General features: G+C 36.3%; 2 protein-coding genes across 19 annotated transcripts in view; both read right to left on the bottom strand.

Annotated features, from left to right (window-relative positions):
* rdgA (retinal degeneration A) overlaps positions 1–19,277 on the bottom strand; it is a 118,892-nt gene extending 99,615 nt beyond the window's left edge. For 17 of the 18 annotated variants that reach the window (XR_015272428.1, XR_015272429.1, XM_086836240.1 and 14 more), the window contains exon 1: positions 18,716–19,277. The gene's annotated coding sequence lies outside the window, so the exon portion shown is untranslated. The remainder of the gene's footprint in view (positions 1–18,715) is intronic. The other variant, XM_086836232.1, reaches the window with a different exon arrangement.
* A 691-nt stretch (positions 19,278–19,968) lies between these two features.
* Positions 19,969–21,534, bottom strand: LOC110181690 (uncharacterized). The gene has a single exon (XM_086836272.1). It carries the CDS (start codon positions 20,598–20,600, stop codon positions 20,148–20,150), a length of 453 nt encoding a protein of 150 aa, XP_086692398.1. The 5' UTR covers positions 20,601–21,534; the 3' UTR covers positions 19,969–20,147.
* Between the last annotated feature and the right edge of the window lie 242 nt (positions 21,535–21,776).

The following is a 21,776-nucleotide window of genomic DNA, read 5'->3' as shown; positions in this document are numbered from 1 at the left end:
TTTCCCACAGGTTCATTTTACTCATTTTCTAACACTGAGAGACTTTATCTTTTATTTCAAGATGGTTTTTTGATATCTATCCCTCTTGTATTGTTAAGTGTGATATATCATAATATGTACAATGCATTTAGTTAATAAAAATCTATAACTCTACACCTTTTTTCTCCCTGTGTACTTTCCTTTTCTTCTTTCCTGAAAATGATGATGAGGCCGAGGATGAGGCTGCCTTGGTAGTAAATCTGTTTTGGTTGCTTCATTAAAAATTAAACAGTGCGGCAATTTGGGGGCGGCAGTGATGGGCGGCTGTGGGCGGGGCCATTTGCATTAACATCAAATCAAAGCTGGGCAAAGAGTGTAGCATACTTTAGGGCTTTTAATAAACTCAACTCGGCAGACAAGACAACACGCCGGCTAAGAAGCAGACAAACGACTACCGAAAATTTTAATAAAGTCTTCTCCTTCTACTTATCCTTAGAGCGCCCTGCCACGCCCCACATCCCACATCCTACGCCGCCTCCCTGAAAATTGCCTGCGGCTGTCTGGAGCTCTTCGTTTTATTCCATTTACAGTTCTGCATAGTTTAAGGCGTCTCTGGGTGAAACCTCTCAGTCTTAGCCGGTGAAAAAACAGACAAAAAACACAAGCCGGCTTCATATTTATAAATAAAAACCGAAAACTCAACAATAAGATGGTGAACCCAAACAGTTTAAACTGTTTTTTCTTAGATTTTTTATAAACAAATTAAAGAGTAATGGGAAATATGTGTCTTTAACAGACTTACACTTCATAATATTAAAACTAAAACGTTCCATCAATATTAATCGAAATACAAAGAACTTGGTATTATATATATTTTATCTAAGCCCTTAAGAATTACTTATATATAGTTTTATACCCATAATTACTCAAAAGATTTATTAAACCCTCTTAATTTCTATGAATGCCTATTGGTCATACCCATCCATCATCACATATTCGTAATACCCGAGCGATTAGGGAAAAGCGAAAAAAATGCTTACACAAAATTCATTGGAGCATTAAGTGCCCAAGAGTCTTGGTCTTGGCTTTTTTTTTTGGGGAAAGGAAACGTGAAAGAAAATTTCCGGCGAAATGTGTACACACCCAAATAGGAAATTATATATGCACATTACAGCGCAGATTTTGCCACTTGACACACAGCCTTTGTTTTCCCAAATTCTTAATATATTCTTCTTTTATTTTTTATTTTTTTGCCTTACGTGGAATCTTCATCTCGAGCTAGCCGAGCAGAAAGTGACAAGACAAAAACGTCGACTTTTAAGCATAGTTTTTCTGAGTTCCATCAAGTCCTGGCAATGGCAATGACGTTGCTACAAAAAGAAGCCCCAAGAAAACACAGAAAACAATGGAGCCAATTCCAGGAAGAAAGTATGCAAACAAAAAAATAGAACCCCCTATGAGTTGTTAACATATTAAGGAGATTTCACTTAAGTGCGCGCCCAACATCCTGTTATATATATGGGGAGTCCAAAGGTTAATGATGAGCACCCGAAAAAGTAGGCAACACATTATTCTACGCCGTTGTTTTCGCCATAATGAAATGTGTTTCAAATTGCCCATAAAAGGGAAAATGGAAAAGCTGGGGGGGGGGGGGTGGGGAAAGCGGGGGGTAAAATAACACAACATGTGTGCACACTATGCGTAATTTTAATAAAGTACATGCGAGTACATTTAATGTGGACAATATTTTTTGGGGGCCTTTAGAAAATGTTGAATTTGTTATTTATTTATTTTATTATTTATGCTTTGTATTAATTTTTTTTTTTCAATATTTATATTAATTAATTTAAAATTTGTATAAATTTTAATAAATCCCAGTGGGATATCCATAGCCATTGTGAGATAATGTAGAAAAATGCTAGAGGCCAAAAGTCTCGTTGGTTTTTAGATTTTTGAATAGGATTCCCTCCTTAATATTAATATGTTTCTTAGATCGGTATTATTTATATTAATTTTTAAATTTCAAACTTCTATTTCTATTGTTTTTATTTTGTTTACTTTTTTCTTTTACTTTATATGGATTTTGACAAATATTTTTTTTTGTTAGAGCACTTCATTCGATTTTGTTTATTTATTAGAGTAAACTTGACCAAAGGTGTTTGAAGCATTTGAATAAAGTGGTCCTTCGCTGTCAGGTTTTTAATACAAATCTCTAAACCAAAATCGCTTTTTTGTCTATTGCTTTGGGTTTTGATTAAGCCTCTATTTCATTTATTTATTTCAAAATTTTTCTAGTTTTTAACTGTATTTCTCTTAGAGTGTATTGTTTTAATTGCTAGTTTCACTTTGAAAAATAATAACCCACCTTCTGAACGATGTATCACCGTCAAATTGAGTGTGTAAATTGCCTTTAAAAAAATACAACAACAACAACAACAACAAGAAAAAATAATAATACATGTTCAGCCTAATGGCAACGATTCTATTAAAAATGATTTATGGAACCGACAACACCCACTCACAAATCACTCGCCATTTGCCTGGCATACACCCCTTTTCTTTACGTCCAGGAGGTCCTCTGCCGGGTGAGGGGGGTTTTTTGTGGATGAAGGAAAAGGAGTATCCTGGTCCTTCACAGGTGAAGGACATGAGATGGCAAAATTCCGGCAGCGGCATGTGTCTGTGAATTTGCGTTTGTGCAAAGCGAGTGCGTGCTATTTGGGGCGTGGCTGTCAAAGCACTTACACTCACTCATCCACAAGACACACACACACTGAAACACACACATGAGCTGGCAGCTGAATGGGCATATTTTTGGCATGATTTAACACTTAATTAGCAGCGTTTTTTGACTTGAGTGTCGCCTCATCATTGTCAGTGGGTCGTGGCATACGGGGCGTATGAGTAATCGCCATAAACGTTATAATCAAGCATAAACACACATAAGGGTTACTACTTTACACAGAAAGAAAGTTATATGAATAATAAAATAATAAAGCAGTAAGCTTGGCAATATAAACAAATAAAATATATCAAAGAAATTGGGCAGTTTGCTTGAAACAAAGAGAATTTTCGAAAGAGCTTCTATTTAGACTTGAATATTAACTATAAAATTAAATTACCCCTTCATATTTCTTTACTCACATTTCCTCCCAGTGTACACACACACTTACACACTTATCCCTTTTGCCCGTTGCCAGCTGTGTGAATTATTAAATAAGCAACATGGCGGACAGCAGGGATATAATGAAAAATAAAACCCAAATGTTGCATACTTCTCAGCTGAAGGGATTTCATCCTCTGAATGTATGTATATGTGCTTGTAACAGGTGTGTGTTTGTGTGTGTGTTGGCCGGGATTTTGTTTTTCGGTTAACGCTTCTGCGAGCGTTTCCCGAAACGTAATCGGTTCTTGATGGCCAGAAGCTGTCGGTGGGCAGAGATTTGTTCCTTAAATTTATGTAGATACTTAGTGGGAATTACATTTGGAAAGTTTTTTGCGAAAGGAAGAAAGGCCCCCTTTACTTTCATCAGTTATTTAGAGTTTTAGCTTAACCCATATTTCAACTCCGAATAAGAGAAATTTTCAGTAAACTAATTAATAAAATTAATTAAATTTTAAATATTTCAGTAATATATTAAACATCATTGTACGTTTTCCTTTCTTTCTGTAATTAAATGACGCACAACATGGACACAGAAGTTCTGTGTTTGCCTACGGGAAATGGAAAACATCTAGAGGAAATTCCTTAATACAACATACATATATGTATGCTAAATGCATGAAAATTGTGCAGTTTTCATCTAGCCACTCACTCTCTCTCGCTCTCTCTTTCTAATTAGCCAGGAATTTCCATTTCAATTTTAGCATTTTGTCCTCTCTAAAGGCAGCCGCCTAGCACACTCAGCTAAAATATTTATAATAAATGCATGTTGCATAACATTATTTTGCTTTTATTTTTATTCACTTTTCGGAGTATTCTAAGAGGGAAGAGGAGGTGGAGGATTGGCATCTTTAAGCCTCCCACCTTTCACCTCCTCCTCCCTTCTCCCTTCCTTTACATACAAAATAAATAATTTCATTTGACTTGCAAATGTTGGCTGATGCCACGCAATGGCAATGGCAGCCACTCTCTCAGCTGAGACCCTCACCGTATCCCTCCAGAGCTCCTTGCCGAGGCCATAATGCCAGGCATCAGCTATATGGCCGTAGCTACACATCCATAGCTATAGCTACCCCCAGTAGCTGGGGGAGAGCCGGGCCAAAAGGAAAACAATGCCAAGAACAGTGCAAACAAAATGGTGGCAGCAACGCATATGAATGGAACCAACAACAGCACAAGTTAAAGCGCAAGCAAAAGGGGTTCTGAACTTAAATCTGCAGACAAGTAGAAGCTAAAATACCCTTTTTCTTTCATATTTTGTTAATAAAAGAACAATAAAGGGGGAAAGTAACACTTGAAACCCATATTTAACTTATTATTTTTGACATATAAAATAGCATATTGAATAAATTTTGAAACTTAAATTTCATTTTCTATATGAAGATTATTTTAAGCCAAGATTTGCGTTCAGAAAGATATATATATCACATATTAGATGCCATTTTATTTACTTTAACAATGACACAGTGTGTGTAGAGCTGCATACTATATTTTACTACCATTTTCCTACCATTTTCCTTGCCTTCTCCGCCGCTCTCAAGTGCAACACACTTAAAAGCCTTGCCACTTACGGCGTTGCCTACTTTTAGGCCACAGTGCCATAAAGGAGAGCGTTTTAGAACGCCCAGAAAACGCTCGCAGGAAGCTAACTAGCGTGCGTGAAGAATTGCAAAGAAATAACACAAGGAAACCTAATTAATTAATGTTTTTTAGTAAAGCATTGTATTGATTTTCAATAAAATATTAAAAACCCAATCTCTGGTTGCTTTTATAACCATTCTCAATCAAATTATTAGCTTTAAACGAAAGGAATACAGTATTTATATTTTGTAACATGTTAGCTGGTGAAATTAACATGAGCATGAGCAAATTTAAGCCCGAGGCGACCACTCTTAATGCATTTTCAATACAAATTCATTAAAAATTAATTAACGCCACCTCCAACGCTGCCGCTGGTAGCCTGGAGTAAATGTCATTTTAATTTGATATTTACAACAGTGTTTGCCCGAGGGTATGGAGGATGGTTTACATGACGACTCCCCCACCCCAACTGTTTGTATTCGATATATATATATATATATATTTAATGTAATTAACGCACTGAACATTAACAATAACAAAAGTGCCGACTGGACGGAAAGCAAAAAAAAAAAAAGAGTAGAAGCGTCAAAGGGGGCGATAAAAAACGCAGTCAAAACGCCCCAGAAACGCAGTCAAAAACGAAAGCTTTTAATTAGTTGTGAGCCAAGGCAACGCCGCGGCATCAAGTCAGCAACTTTTTAATGAAGCGCCCACACACTGCGAACAGGAAAATAGACGGTGCATTTTCCACTTCCATTTCCATTCCCATTTCCACTAAATGCTGACCACGATGATCTGTCCAAGGCTGGCGGTGGACATCGCCCCCAAGGCAAACTGCATCGCATCCTCATACTTATACTCATCCTTATCCGCAGGCGAATAATACGCTCAAGTTGACATTTCTGCAGCCCAAGACAAATGTGAGGGAACGAGACAGAGAGCCGTGTTAGTGCTAAGCGACGCCAGGATAATTAGATGGTCACGCGGAAAAGGACCAAGTTCAAAGGACATAATGTGAATACCCTTTCAAATTATAATTTCAAAGGAATTTATTCAAAATTCATATATCCTGAATAAATAATAATAATAAATAAAAAAGGAATCAACAAAAAATATATGCAGAAAAGTGTAATGCAGATGAATGATATTACAAAAGTAAGGACATACTCAATAAAGTCTAAGGATCTTTAAATGATTTATAAACACAACCTGACAAGCCTGAAAACAATAAGAATATAAGCAAAATGCGAAGCTCTCAATTATCTGGAAATAAAATTAGTCAAATCAAATAATCACATTTCAATTTTAACACACTAAAACCAAGTTTTTAATTCGGCAATGTAGAAACATCCTTGTGGGGAGTAACATTGATTCAAATGCTTCACTTGTTGACCTGACAACCCTGCGACAGGCGCTAACACTATTGCGGACAGCATGGAAAGTTGAAAGCGCCAAGGATTCAGCCATTAGAGCGCGTGGCAACCCTAATGCATTCTGAAGTATTTGCGGTTCACTTTCGGCGAGATGTCGCATTCGTCAGCGTCAACTTAACGCCATTTCCCCCAGATTCCCCAGATTCCATACAATTCTTCGCGATTCTCCATCTGCGGCATATATACGCGACGCTCTTGGCCGTGCCCGGCATTATCCTTATCCTTGCCACTGAGGCGCTGTTATCCTGACTGTCATATTTGTGGCTCAAGTGCAGCACTTTGTTATTTTTAGCGTCGTCTTCGTTGTCGTTGTCAACGTCTTCAGCCCCTGTGCACCCCTTACCATTTCAGCCTTTATTTTCCCCCATCCGTTTACGACGCCTTTTGTCACCCGCCAACTTTCTCGTTCATCTTTGGTCCTGGTTTTGTGTTTATTGACGACGCAGCAAAATTGATGATGCAAATATTTGTAACCAGCATTGTGCTGTGCTGTGTGTGTCTCTCTCCCCCCTCACAATCCAACTAAAAAAGAACTACAAAACACTCGAAATAGTTTGCAAAAGTGCAGAATTTGTCGTGAAAAATTATTGAAGAAACAGTAAGAGTTTCCATTCAATAATTGTCAATTTAAACTATATTTCTTGCTCTACATTATAGCTTGGGAGTAAATAAAGAAATTTCTTAAAAACAAGTGATATTTCGAACGCATTTTTTTTTTTGGTACTGTGTATCCTTGTGAATCTTCATCTCCCCCATTTGCAGTTATTGCAAATGGCTTTGGTTGTTGTGATTAACAAGTAAGCTCGTGGCTTTCAATGCCTTAACCCCCTGTGTTACGCTCCCTTCTGTGTCTGTCTGATTTTCAGTCTCAGTCGAAGACTCAGTCCCAGTTTCAGTTCCAGACAGCGGCAGCAGGAGAAACAAATACAAAATCAACAAATAAAAACAACAAAGCAAAAGTCTGCTTGGAGGAAACTTGGTAGCACAGTGTACTACACACTAAGCCCTGTCTTGGCTCTTAATTCTATTTGCCATGGGCAATGCCAAATGGCCAGTGTGCAGCAGGTCCTTCTTTTCAAGAGACACAATGGTTTAAATAATAAACACTCTAAAAGATTGCCGGCTAATTGGACGGGATTTAAGGTTTATTTACCAATTTCTGTTGATAACTGGGATTAGCTTTATTCATTTACATAAGGGGTAAAATCCCTTGAATATAATGTGGGAACTAATCGATGAACAGGGATTAATTGGAATACTTGGAATACAGTCGCAAAAATTTAAATAAATCGTTTTAAGTTGTACTTTTATCAACAAATTTTAGTTTTTTAGGTTACAAAAACTACCAGAATATAAAGAAATATAAGCATTGAATATATATAAATATATATGAAAGATATATATGACCTTTTATTCTTAAAGACCGCCACAATTGCATTTCTCGCCACACAAAATATTTGTTCCAGTTTGATTTTCTATTTTGATTCGGCAATTATTCAGCGATTTATTCCCGCAGAACGAAAACATTTCGGCAGCTTTTGGCAGCAATTTAATTGTTCGATTTTGTTATGCCTTATTATTGATCCAATAACAATTAATGCTCGCTTCCAAGACGTCACACAATTTGTGCGCCGCCCTCAATCAGTTTTTTTCCCCCCATTTTCATCATCATCATCATCATCCACCCGTCCATCCATCCATCCGTCAATCCATCATCCATCATCTAGCCGCAATCGAAGCGATCTGTCTGCATTGTTTTCCCTAAAAATAAACATCTTCCCTCTGAACGTGATCTTTTAAGAGCCTTCCACTGCTCCCCCCATATAACATGGTACAACAAAATGTTTCGCATTTTGTGTGTTTATATATCTTTCGGATCGGAGCATCTATATATCTCTCCCTCTTTTTTTTTTTTTTGGATCGGTCTAATCACGTCACAAATTTAAACACCTGGCGGCGACGGTGGCGGCTAGCTTTGCGACCAATTTCCACACTTTTATTTTCAACATTTAGCTTATTTTCAAAAAATTCAATTTCAGTTTTATGCCCTGCAGTTGTGTTGCCGTTGCCTGTTTGATTTATTAATTGGATTTATATGTACATATGGATATCTATATATGAATTTGCTGCATATTTCCCGCAGCAATGGCAGTCATTACTCTCAAAGTCTTTGATTTTATATGAAAACGTATTTATTTCAATATGTTTTAGACATTTAGACAATTTATAAAAATCAATTAAGAGAAGTTGTGGGCTGCACAACTTCCCCCAACGATATATTTCATAATTGTTATTAAGCTTTGAAAGGTTTTTATTGTTTAGTGTTTAGTTTTTATCTTTGGTTTTCGTTTTATTATAATCAGTTCTTAGTCAGCGTTTTTGAACATTTTCGGGTTTTCTAATTTTCTCACCACCAAAAAAAAAAAAAAAAGAAAAACGAGGTAAAAGCGAGCAATTTTCTTGCCAATTTATTGAGCGTGCCAAGATTAAAGGCAACAAGTTCTCACACAAATCTCACTGCAATTTTCCCTCTCTCTCTTGCTCAGAGTTTTCCCTCTTTCTCACACTCTCTCTCTCCCTCTCTTTCTCTCTTAGAACACATTTGTATATGATAATTAATGTTAATTTTAACACGCATGGGCATTTCGGCCATTTAATAGACCCCAGGCATCATTAAAGTCATTTAAATACATAAACTACCGATTACAAACTGTGCAAATCGTACAAGTCAAAAGGTGAAGCATTAAGGAAGTCAATATCTAAATGGGTAAAAGGATATTTATAATGATGTGTTGAAAGATTAATTAATTAGGAGAAAGGAAAGGCAATACATCAAGGGAATCAGTAAAATAATTTAAATGCAATAAGCTATTAATAATTACCAACCTAGTTCCCATCTTAATAAGCTTTTTTGTTTGATTTTGAAGAAGATTCTATATTTATACCTAGTTTAAAACATATCGATTAGTACACAAATATTATTTTAATGATAATTCTAAACTCTTTACTTAGCAAGATGACAACTTTCAATCAAAATAATATATTACCCAAAGCTAGGCACCTTTAAAAATACCAATTTAAGACCCACACACCGAACCAAAACTCAATCAAAGTTGCTCCTAGATAAATATGGCGCCAACGCAACTGCACTTTGTCAACTTTCGAGTCTTTTAATTAGCAAAAGTTGCCATCGGCAAGATTTGCAACCTTGCAACTTTCTCGATTCGGTTGCAGCAGATATTCAATTTGCCATTTTGCCCCCAAAGAGCAGATAAAGATCAACATTCTAACCAAGTTGGGTGGCAGAGGCGGCGGCGTACAAAAAAGCCATTAAACAAGCATAAATCAGAGCACAAGTTGGCAGGCAAACATAGATACATAGATACATAGCTACAAAGATACATAGATACATATATTTGTATGCATGCTATGCATACTTGTATGCAAATACCCATTGATGCCCATCTGGGCATCTATAAATTTCCATTGAGAACCCCGCCAAGTGCCCCTCATAATCATTAATTTGCATAACTTTTTCTGCGCGGCGTGCAACATGTCGTATGAGCAATGCGGTCATTGCCCCGAAAAAAAGAACATAAAATAAAAAAGAGCAGCAACATCAACAACAACATCTACATCATCATTATTATCAACATGACGCCCCCGAATGTTACACACATTAAAATAAAAAGCACATTTGTCATTCGTTGTTCTTTTCTACTTTTTTTTCTTTTTTTTCTTGCTCTTGGCATTGACACTGGCCTGGCCATGGCCCCACAGCTTTTCTCACTCAGTTTTTCACACAGTTTTTCATCTGCCAAATATTATAGGCATTTATTTTTCTGCGGTCATAATAAAAAAAAGATACAAATTGAAACTGGAAACCAGAGCTAAGAGGGATTTATTGATACTTTACATGTTTTGTTTGTATTTGCGAATAGATAATGGGATATAAATAGTTAATAAAAATGTTAATCGAGAGGGAAAGTCAGATATTATATTGTGACAAAAATATTGAAGGATTCGATTTTAATTTAACGAAAAAATATCGAAATAGTTGAATAAATATACGAACTATATAGCTATAAGTACTGTTTACCGCTCATAACTTTAAACCAATTTTTTATTAATCCTAATATTCGATATATATCAAAGTATTTGTTATATTATTGTTACATTATTTTAATTCAGTTCCTTAGAAGCCCCCTGTATATATCTTTGTATCAAATAAATAAATTCACTTATAAACAAAGAAACACAAAAAAAAAAGAAAAAAAAAACGAATACAATATCTTTTAACGATCAAAATTAAATTATAAACACCCTCCAACCATAGTTTTTATGTCTCGCAATCAAACGAAATGCCTTGTATATCAACTATTTACGGTTCCCATGACGAAAACAAAAAACCCAGCCAAATATTGCGACAGATACAACAAAAAAATAAGAGCAACCCAAAATAATAGGCGAGGAGGGAGCGAGTTCAATGTCTCGTAAATCTTTCTCGTTTTAGAGGCGACGGCCACCCACTGAGACACAAAAAAAAATAAAGCAAAAACAATAATAAGAAATAAAACAAAAACAATCCCTGGCAGCAGGCACGCCCCCTTTGTTAGCCAGGCCCTAATAGTGGCCGATGGAACAGAAGTGCAAAAAGTAAGCACAGCACAGCAGTCGCAGCTGTCCCACAGTTAGCGCCCTATGATAGATGGCCAAAAACCAAAGAAATTTCCAGGGCCAAAAGCAAAACAGACAAAAAAAAAATAAAATAAACCCAAAATGGAGCCAAAAGCGAAACAAATTTGTGATGACATCAAAAGGGACAAGGAGCAAGGCAGAGGGGAGAGTGTGAATAAGCTTTAGCCTATTTATGGACGATATTGGAGAGACTGCTGTCCAGATTTATGGTACCAGAGGCCATCCATCGCCATGGCTGCTGCTGCACAGAGAGAAATGGGAGAGAATGTAGCCTTAAAAATCAAGAATTAATTTTTCTGTCCCTTAAGCATTTGTCTATGATTTTAAAAATCCTTATTGATTTCGAGAGTTGGTAAATTAAATACCATTAGCTACCGAAACAACCCCGAAAATTCTGGTAGGGATATAATTTATATTTCATATATAACTATCCTCTTTTTTTGTCTCACTGTACCCACTATCCTTCACATGGCAATACCCAACCGAATTTGATTTTCCAACTGTCCTTGATGGAACTGGAAATGCGACTGATGCAGCTGCAACTTGAATAGCCTGTTGACTCGGAAAACGGGCCAAGATTTTTTCCATTTTCCCCATACAACCCTGGCCTCAAGGGTCTCTTCAACTAAGAACTAAAAAATAAATACGAAAAAGTAAGAGAAATAAATAATTACAAAGTAAAGAGTCAGACAAGCGACGAGAAGAAGTTCTGTGAAATCTATTGAACAAGTTTTGTCCGAGAAAATTGCAGCTGCATCAATATGAATATTCATTGAGAAAGTTTTTTGAGCCAAGAAGTGTACAAGCACAAGTTCGGGGTTATTAAAACATTTTTTTCTAAAGGGATTCCAGAGAAAAATATTTAATTAGGGTTGTGAATAATATATGCAGAAACTTGATTGATTTTAAGAAAAATAAATGCCTAAAAATGTGAATTCAATTTAAGCTTAGCTTAGAGAAGATTTTAAGCAATTTATTTACAAAACTCCAAATAATCTAAATGGAAATTTATTTAAATATCATTTCCCGAGCAGTTGGAAATTTCTTGTTGATAATTCAAGTAAATTGCAATGGAAAATGCATTACCATTACCAACTACTGCCTAATGCCGACTAATTAGCAAAGTTTCAGGGCTCGTCCGACGAGTGCCTCTGCACGAGGGGCAGGGGGGTGTGGTCAAGGCCGGGAAAACCAAGCAGGAAAAGTAGCTCCAGACTACAAGAGTTTAGCAACAACAACAGCAGCAGCAACAGCAACAGAAAAAAATACAGAACACAGAATACGGAATACGAAATATATAGAGGAAACAGCAGAATGCCGTCTTATCTGGCTAAGCAGTTTATATGCAAATTTTATGAGCTGTCAACGTGGCCAAGTGTCTCGTCGTGTGCTTAAGCCCCATAGAATATACGGGGGGCCAAAAAGGAGACGGCACTGCGTTGGACATCAAGGGTTAAGCCGAGGAGCAAAAGGACTTTGCTCTTGGACTGGACCATGCACCACATGTACAGTTGTGAATGCATTCAATAGTTGCAACTTGAAACAAAAAGAAAATAAATTGTAAATTTAATTTAGTTCCCATATTCTAATTTTAAAAGCTTGTTACCATATGAAGGAGTCATTTGCGACCCCATCAATCATATATATCCTTGATCAGCATCGAAAGCCGAATCGATCTAGCCATCTCCGACTGACACAAAAAATTGGCTAAATTTTTTCCCCAATTTTATAATATAACCCGTTAAAATTAACAACAACAAAAAAATAGTAAAAAAAATTGTATATTTTTAGATTTTGAACTGAGTATGCAGATTTGTTAACCTAATAAAAATGAGCACAGCAAAGCTTTCCGAATTGAAATTAATGCATTTTTGACTTAGTTATGAATAATTTTAAATTCCAATCTTCGGTTTCCCGAAGTTATTTTTCTTCGTTGTTTTCAATCAATTTTATTGTATTTTAGCTCTTGCTTAATATAATAGTATAGCCACATTTTTGAATTATTTACGACTGCTGTTTATTATCTAAAAAAAAATTGTAAAATTTTACAATTATAATTAAAATTTTCCTTACACAGCGACATATTTTGTTGACCCGTGCTGTGTTTGGACCAACACTTCAACTTCAATTATTCATGCCATCAGGCGAAGGGAAGCGAAGGTCAAGTGTGACAGTGTGTGTGTGTGGACGTGTGGATGTGGCCATGCAATTAAGACCCCTGTGCACGACACGGCGACAAGGAGCAGAAGGAGCCAAAGACACAGGACACAGGACACATGTGCATATAAATTGCTTTGATGAAAATATGCAGAAATCTCGACATATTTCCGCAATTCGCAACGAGTCAGCAGATGCTGCCATTTTTACCTTCCAACTTTCCGAATCGCACAAAAGATTTTCCAAACAACCCCTCCCCCCTGTCACTCCCCATTTTCATTCATCCATCATTTCGTTTATGCCATTTTCATTTGGACTTTCATGCGTGAAAATCTGTTGCCGGTGGTAACAAATAAAAAGGAAAACAACTTAAAGATGTTTATTGCTCAATTGTGTTTTCCTTTATGTGGAAAAATTTTTGTTCAAAAGTGAAACGGATGCTTTAAAATATAAAATCAAATGCTATAAACTATAAAACAGGTAAGAATAATATTTGGTTGAATTATAAAGATTTAATTTACTTTAGTTTTATGTGTGAGAAAATCTACAAGTACTTGTTTTATAAACAAAATGGCCAGGTCATAAACTTGGTTAAAAGTGTTTAATTTTTTTCGATTTCTGATTAGCTGCTGATTCGATTTGGCAGTCGAAAAGATTTCCAGCTCATAACTTGTGTTACAAACTCACAGCTGGCCAAGCAATGCACCAAAAATGCAATAATTATATTTTCAGGAAGTGCCCAGACCAAAAACATCAAGTTTATAATTAAATTCGTAAAATATGAATTCAGCAAGATGAACTGAAAGCATTCAGCATTTGCTTAATTGCCTATCATAAATATTGAATTGTTGTGGAGTTTTATAACACATTTTTGTGCGAAATTGAAAGCTTTTAAAGCTAAATTTTCAAAAGAAAATAATGAAATTTACCATTAGCCTCATTGTAAATAGTCCTTCCAGTAAATTCTATTTAAATAATAGCTAGTATAGTTAAACTTTATTAGTTTTCGATGCCGAGGCATGTCAATGACTCTGTGGTGTAAATAAAAATAACCATAAAATTGGTCTCTGTTGGGGTGGTATTTTCTCTATATATATATATATATATTTCCTGCTGCAGTTTGTCAAATTTTGGTGGCTTTTGTGTTTGTCTACACAAAACCCCATAACAGTTGACAGCTGTCGACGGGGAAATTAAAGCAATACACCCGAAAAAGCCAGCTTTTCCCCCATGGACTCGTTTCTGGGACAGCCGCTGGGATTTATTTAGTTGTGTTGCCAAATAAATGTTTTGCAGTTTTAACAATGTTTGGCAATCGTTTACTCACTTCAATCAATGGCAAATTGCAGTTGAGATTCGCTATGCAGCGTGCACATGGCGTATGCGTAATGTCCTCAGTTGCCACTTCAACAGATCCTTTTGCCCCGTTTCCGTTTCCGCTTTCTGGTGCTGGTGCTGTTGCTGCTTCTGCTTTTGCTTAGCACACTTTTTTTTCTCTATTCCTATTTGCTGCTTTATTTCTTGTACCGATTTTCCCCCATATATTCCTATATATCCTCGTTCCCATATGTCCTCCACCTTGTCGAATTTATCTTTGGCAGGACACACTCACACATATATAGTGACAACACTTTTGTATGCAAATATATCAGACGTCGCCCCCATGTTGGCAGTTAAGCACATGTGCCATGTCAGTCCCACTTTCGCTTCGTGCCAGGACTCTATAGCCACCGGGATGCCCCATACCTTTGGGGGTTTCCCGGCCACATTCTGGATGTGCCTCTGGTTTCGGTGTGTAAAACATTGAGTTTGAATGGAATAAAATCAATGAAGAGTTTTGCTATTTAATTAGAAAAGCAAGTTTTTTTAAAGCTGACATATTTTATAATTATTCTGTTTTTTTAAGAGTGCACTAGGTTTTAAATAATAATTTCCTGGGAACTAGATTACAGATATTCCAATTTAAATAATAATTGTAATAACATCCAACTAATATACTTCAAATTAAAAATTTTAAAGTATTTGAAATTTAAACTACCATTGTCCCCCTCAAAGAGGTGGGGAATTATGCATAATTAATAGCTTTTGACCCACTGTACAGGGTGGTGCACCAGTGGGCGCCATAAAGCGCACAAGTGCCAAATTGCTAGGCAAACTACGTTAGTTATTGCAGACTACGGTTGCTACTTGGTTACTTCGATTTCAAGACCACACCACACTTAAAAATTCTACAAAAAATACAAAAATAAACCTGAATTGATAAAAACTCTTATTAAATATATATATTTCCTACAAAAACTAATGAAAACATTTACCAAAATGTTCAGAATTAAACTAAAACTCGATTGGACTTGCATCTAGTGTAGTCCAGTGTATTTTTCCCCCATTTAATGTTGCTGTTGCTATGGCCTGTTAAGGCCTCATAACTGGCTCTTGGCGCATCGAGCATACGCCATGTGTGCCGGCGCCTTGACAAGAACATAAATAGCTCTCGAAAATTGGGTTCGCAATGGATGGTTTGGTTGGTTTAGATGGCCAAATGCCCGAATGTTTACCCACCGACAACTGTCAGTTCGTTCTGTCCGAATGTCTGTCCAAGGGAAGCACCCAAACAATAGATAAACACACAAAAAAAAAACCCCCCTCCTTTCTCTGTGTTCCTCTGACAGGCTAAAAGCTCAGCAGGAGCAATCACTTAACTCTTGCCCCCCGGTTTTAGCCGAGAAGAGCTTCTTGCTTGTTCACCTGCAACACCAAACGTTAGCTTTGTTTATCAAAGACAACAGCAAGGAACGAATGAAAAGGGGTTTGCTAAGGAGAAAGCATATTCACCAGTTACAGTTGTATATTTTGCGAAACACTAGAGTTTCGCATAAAAATTCTTTTAAATAAGGTTTGGTGTTGCAATTAATTAAAATTGAATTTGTAGAGAAAAACATTCTCTAAATGGATTACCACAGATTTCAGGGGAAATCCCTCATAAAATCCATGTAGAGTCACTGATAATAATGCACATTCCAAATCCTTCACATCGCAGCAAACATTGTTTTCCACTTAAAATGCCATCAGGTATGGTGGGTAGTCACTTTTATGGTTTGTGATATTTTCCATGAAAATATTTATTTAACCAAATGCCCCAAAGCCATGTTATCAATGCACACACCGTCCCCCACTAGCCCCTGTCCCTAACAATGGGCAATGATTGATGGTGGTGAAAAAAGGTTCATAAATTATCCGGAAAAGCAGCGTGAAAAATATGAGAATTTTCTTTTATTTCTATTAATTAACACACAGCTTGCACTCGTTGTACCCCTTTTCATCCGCAAAGTTTCTCTGGTTTTGCCTGAGGGATCCTTTAACCTTTCTCCCCCTCTATCATCTTTCTTTCTTCCTGTTTTCTTATTTCTGTTTTGTTGTTTTTCAATTTTTATGTGTATTTTTATAGGTTTATATGCAAACCTTTGCATAAAAAAAGGGGAATGAAAATTGGATACTTCATGGAAAATAAAGCAATGCCACAAAAAGAATGTATTAACAATTGAATCTTATATTTAATATATAAAAAGAGGTTCAGAATGCCTCTAAGATAATTGTCTGAAAAGAATTAAGGTTTTTAACAAAATAAAACACAGAAAATATTTAAATAAATTTCTTTTTTTTCATTGCCTGTTACTACTTTCCTTAGTTTTTTTAAAAGAATTAACGTTTTAAGTAATAATATTATTTAAACTAAGCTGCATTGTACCTCAAGAAAGCCACTTTTCCTTTCAAGTTTCTTAAACAATTTTTTAATAAATGGAAAACACCCATTAAGGGCAACAGATTTTTTGGGGAAACACAAATATTTCAATTATTTCCGCACTCCTTGAACTTATTCATGCGAGCAGATAGCAAGCTCGATTTTTTTTATCAGACTCTGAATGCATTCAAAAGTTAGAGTACAAGCCTCATGTTCCACTCAAGCCAGGCCACAAAAAACCCCGAAAATAAGAAAAATGAAATGGAGAAAGCTAAAAAAATAACAAAATAAGGAAACACACAAATACCACGTATACGCCACGTTGGCTGGCATTTTTACCGTTGCAAGAGGGAAATCAAAGATTGCCGGCCGCAAACACACACCATACACCATAGACACACTCATACTACACACATCGTTTTCCTTTTTGGACCATTTCGCGCTCTTATATCAGATAGAGAGAGAGAAAAGCTGGCAGGGATCCGGTTCGGCGGTCACGCGCCAATACAAGCGCTGCAACTAGCTCTCCTGCAGTTGCTTAAACGCAGCGATTAGCAAAAGGACACGTACGAAGGATGCTCATGTATGGCTGCACTGAGAAAAACACGATGCGGGAAGAATACTAAGAAAATAGGAACACATTTCAGAAAAAAAAAACCAGAGATAAGGCTAAAAAGAGCTAATGAAACTAATAACAATAAAATCAAGCATTCAAGGACTCAAGTTATTTATAATAAACCATAAATCAAGTACTATTTTCTATATTTCAATAATTTCACTTCCCTATTTTTTTTGTACTGTGCACCCATGGGGGGAGTTTCGTGTTTTGTGCGATTGCGGCAACAAGTTCGGTTAACGAGGCCGGTCGACAAGGGGCCCAAATCCTAAGCCGGAGTGGCCTCTCCTCGCCTTGCCACTCTTGTGGCCAGCAATTTACAATGGCATCGTTTAATACAATTGCACACGCGGCGTATGCGTAACGAGTTTGCTTCGACAACTCAAATTTATGGAGAGACATCAAATGAAGGGAATGTATACGAGTATATATGTGATCTATATATTGCCATCGGGGCTAATGCGCAAAAATCGTAGACAATTTTTCATTAAATCATCTCATTGGCACAACACAGACAAGAGCAGGAAGAGAAGGAGTGGGATGTTCCAGGCCAAAAGAGCAAGACAATGAAAATGTTGGTAATTGAATTTATAAAGAATGGCACAAGGAATGGAATAAAGAATGGAAAGTTTCATTCTTCAATGAGAGAGCAATGCCAAGGCAAGGCATGAATTTAATAAAAAAAATAAAATTGAAGAATGTTAAGGAAGTTTATTCCAAAAACTCTAAAATTGGAAATGAAAATTCCATGGTAAACTTTTAGTTTGAAGTTTAAAAACAGTTTTTGGTAATTGCAAATTACATAGAATTAAAAAAAAAAAAACCGTGTTAAAGGTTTAGACTTGTAATAAATATATTCAGGTTATTTAAAATATTTTTAAATTTGATAAATGTTATAACTAAATAAAATAATATATTACAAACTTTATTTCTGTTAATATTAGTTTTTCCTGGTGTTTTCAAACTCCTATACCATTTCCATCACCTCTATATTTAAGGTATTCAAATATTCAAGTTTTGATTTCGAAATAAATCGAATAAAAGCAATTCTAGAAAATTCCAAAATTAGCTTCATTTATTTGGTTTTATTTGGAGATTCCAGGAAATATGTATATTGAACAACCACAGATATTTGCTACCAATTGAAAATACTGAAAGCAGAGACATGTTTCAAAAACTTTTCGGATAAAGAAAAAAAAACTAGAAACATACACACAAAACACACTCATTCACGAAATTCATCAACAATTCCACAGAATTGGTCTCTAATTTGCTCGTTTTTTGCATTATTGTTTTAAAGCCAATTAATGATTTTTTATGATTTTTGAATGAAATAAGTTTATATTTACCGTTTCGCATTTAGTTTGTTTCAATGGAACGAACTTTTCAGTCGTTTGAATCCAATGAGAATTTCGTGCACATTTTTTTGCGTTTACACGGCAGCAGTTTTCTTTTTTCAAAAATGAGTTTTATAGTTTTTCAAAAATGTATGTGTTTGTTTGGTCAAACCCTTTTTTGTTTTATTAGTTTGATATTTATATATTTTTTTAATATATATTTTCTTTGTTTATATTATATTTGTAGTTTATATTTGTACAAGTTAATAATATAGCTTGGGTGGCACAACACTTAGAAGCACAAACAAAAAAAAGGAGTTGCTTAATTTAATTGAATATTTTGTATGTTTTTTATTTACTGCTTTATTTTATATTTTTTTGTTTCTATTTTTATGTTTTGTTTTAATTTTTCTGTTTCTGGCTAAGGATGTTTATGTTTATGCGATGTAGAGTTGGAGAACTGAGAGTTCCAGAGAGTTTTTGTGGCTTCGCTGGCTTGCTGCTTGTCTGGGCACAACTCGCCTCGACGACCGTCAAATGAAACTGATGCCCAAGCCGAGTCCGTCGAAGGAATATAAACTGTTAGGCAGCGGGAGCGAGCAATGGGGCCGACGCTTCGGCTCTTTGCCGAGCGCAGCCGAAGTGGGCCAAAACACCTGTAAGCAGCCATCGCGAATGCCGGCGGAGAGTGTGAGCGACAGAGAGAGAGCGAGAGAAAGTGCCAGCGAGAGAGAGAGAGAGGGCGAGAGCATAAGAAGCCGTATCACACTGCGGCACTTTCACTCGCTCTTTCTCTCTCTCTCTCTATGTTGCCCCCTCTTTCACACTCTCTCTCTCTGTCTCTCTCCGGCTTCTGCTCCTTGCCTGACGCCTACTCTCTCTCCCGCCTCCCACTCACTCACACTCTCTCCTTCGGAAGCGGAAGGAAACTCAACAGTTGGCACATTACGCCGTGCAGGTGGGAATGAGAGGGTAGATGGTGGCGAAGAGCGGAGCGGGGGGTTCAAATCGGAGGAAAATCGAGGGAAAAGCGCTACTGACTGTTGTCGTTGTTTGTTGCCATTAAATTTATGACAATCATTTGTTTGGTGTTTTAACTTAAAACAAAGCCAAACAAAACCGAAGCCACAAGTGTCGAAAAACTATCGATAACTATCGAAGTCGATTAAGTTAATAGCATCGTTTAATGTTATCGTTTTTTGATTGTTTTTCTTAACTCAATTTTAAACAATTAGAATTGATTGCTTTATATCTTTTTAATCATATTTGGTATTCAAATTATTGTCTTTTTATAAGGAAAAGGTATGGAAAAGTTATTGGTTTTTATTGATTTTATAAAGATTCTGCATTGGTTTAAACCATTTGAACAATATAGATATTTTTACCAAGAAGTGAATAACTATTTTGATTTGAAAATAAGACCAGATTGACCTCTATTACATTATCAATGAAACAGATCCCAAAAGGCTGTGAAGAAATCATCGGACTCGTCCTCCTCATCGACCTCGTCTAGTAATTTCTTCAGCTTTCGCAACAGATCCTTGTCCTTGCGGAGCTGCTCCACCACTTTTTCGGCCGTATTGTACTCGTTCAGTAAGCCCAATTTCCTGAGAACACGCACCACTCGCCTCTCGAAGGGAGTAAGTTTGATTCGCTTCTGGGAATTTGTACCGGGATACCACTTAAGGAAGAAGGGCTTTTGAAGGTCCACTTTGTGGTCATTGCTATGGACTATAGCATTGGTTTTGTTATGGAGAATGCCACTTGGAATAGTTTCAACAAGGTCCTTGTGAACTGGTACTGAACTTGATGAATTATCCCGAACTGGCTTAGTATCCTGGGACCACACAGAGACAGTCAGGAAAACCAAAAGTCCCATGAGCGATAGGTAAGACATTTTGAAAACTATAAACCTCACTTCTGAGCTTCATAAGTTTATATACATTTTCAGTAGCGGAAAATTAACTAAAATTCTATTTGAGATAATTTGATTTATGCCTGAAGCGTAGGTGTTGCTTTCCGCACTGATAAGTTCAAGGAAAATATTATTCTCTACAGCACATTATGTTGTAAAGTTTATCTAAGAACATTTCCACGCTTATTACTCATACGCAACGTTGCCTATGTGCTGCTTTGAGACTATTAAAAATATATAAAACAAAATGTCAATATTCAATGTTAAACCAGTTTAAATTGCTTGCAATATTATTAGGAATTCAGGAAATATTTTAAATGATTTTTTCTTTGCTGCTAAAAATATATAAGTATGTACTAGGCATAAAATAAAGGTTAATGTAATTTTAGATAAATTTGATTTTTGGGTTTTTCCTATATAAATAAGACCTTCGAAAATATTAGTTAAATAGTATTTTACCCTAAACGAACTCGGCAACTATTTAAATCAATTAGGTAAAACCTGATTTCTATTAACCCCATGTAAACACACAATCAAACGGCAATTAACTACTAAATAGCATCTCAATTAATGACAAACGGCAATTAGAGGCTCGAAAGCCAATTTGGTGGCCCAACACGGCGGTCACTAATCGGAAGGAGTCCGCCGAGTCCGCTTATTGATTCCCGTTACTAGCCTAATCTAATCGATTATGTTTGCTGTTGCTGCAATTTTTTTTTGTTTTGTTTTGTTTGTTGGTGACCCAAAAACATGCTTTTTATAAAGCAATTACGGTGGAAACGAACACGAGCGAACAATTGGCGTTCACAAATTATTCATATGTACATGTGTCCGTATGGATTGTGATTTATTCAGTGGCATGTAAATGCGGCCAATTGATTCCATATCGGCAATAATAATGTGGCATACTTTTCAGCTCGAAAAAGGAGAAAGAGCAATCAGACCCTGCAGAAACTCTCAAGAAAGTAATCCACGAGAAGGAGGTCTCGCCTTTACAACCTGTCCATCACCTTTTGCTCTATAAGTTAGTAAATCACTTTAAATGCCTCCAAATAGTTCGAAAAACTACTGGGGTAATAATCATAGACTATATCGATCCATTGCAATGACCAAATTCACCTTTTTTGGTGCCCCGTGTCTGTCCATCAATGGGCAATC

The sequence above is a fragment of the Drosophila serrata genome, unplaced genomic scaffold (genome assembly GCF_035046125.1).
Source record: "Drosophila serrata isolate PLE 108 unplaced genomic scaffold, ASM3504612v1 contig_276, whole genome shotgun sequence".
In the NCBI taxonomy this organism is placed as follows: Eukaryota; Metazoa; Arthropoda; class Insecta; order Diptera; family Drosophilidae; genus Drosophila; species Drosophila serrata.
This window is presented reverse-complemented; position numbering and strand designations above follow the sequence as displayed.

Coding starts and splice junctions, on each gene's coding strand:
- LOC110181690 (XM_086836272.1), bottom strand. CDS start 20,600: ATGTCTTACCTATCGCTCATGGGACTTTTGGTTTTCCTGACTGTCTCT.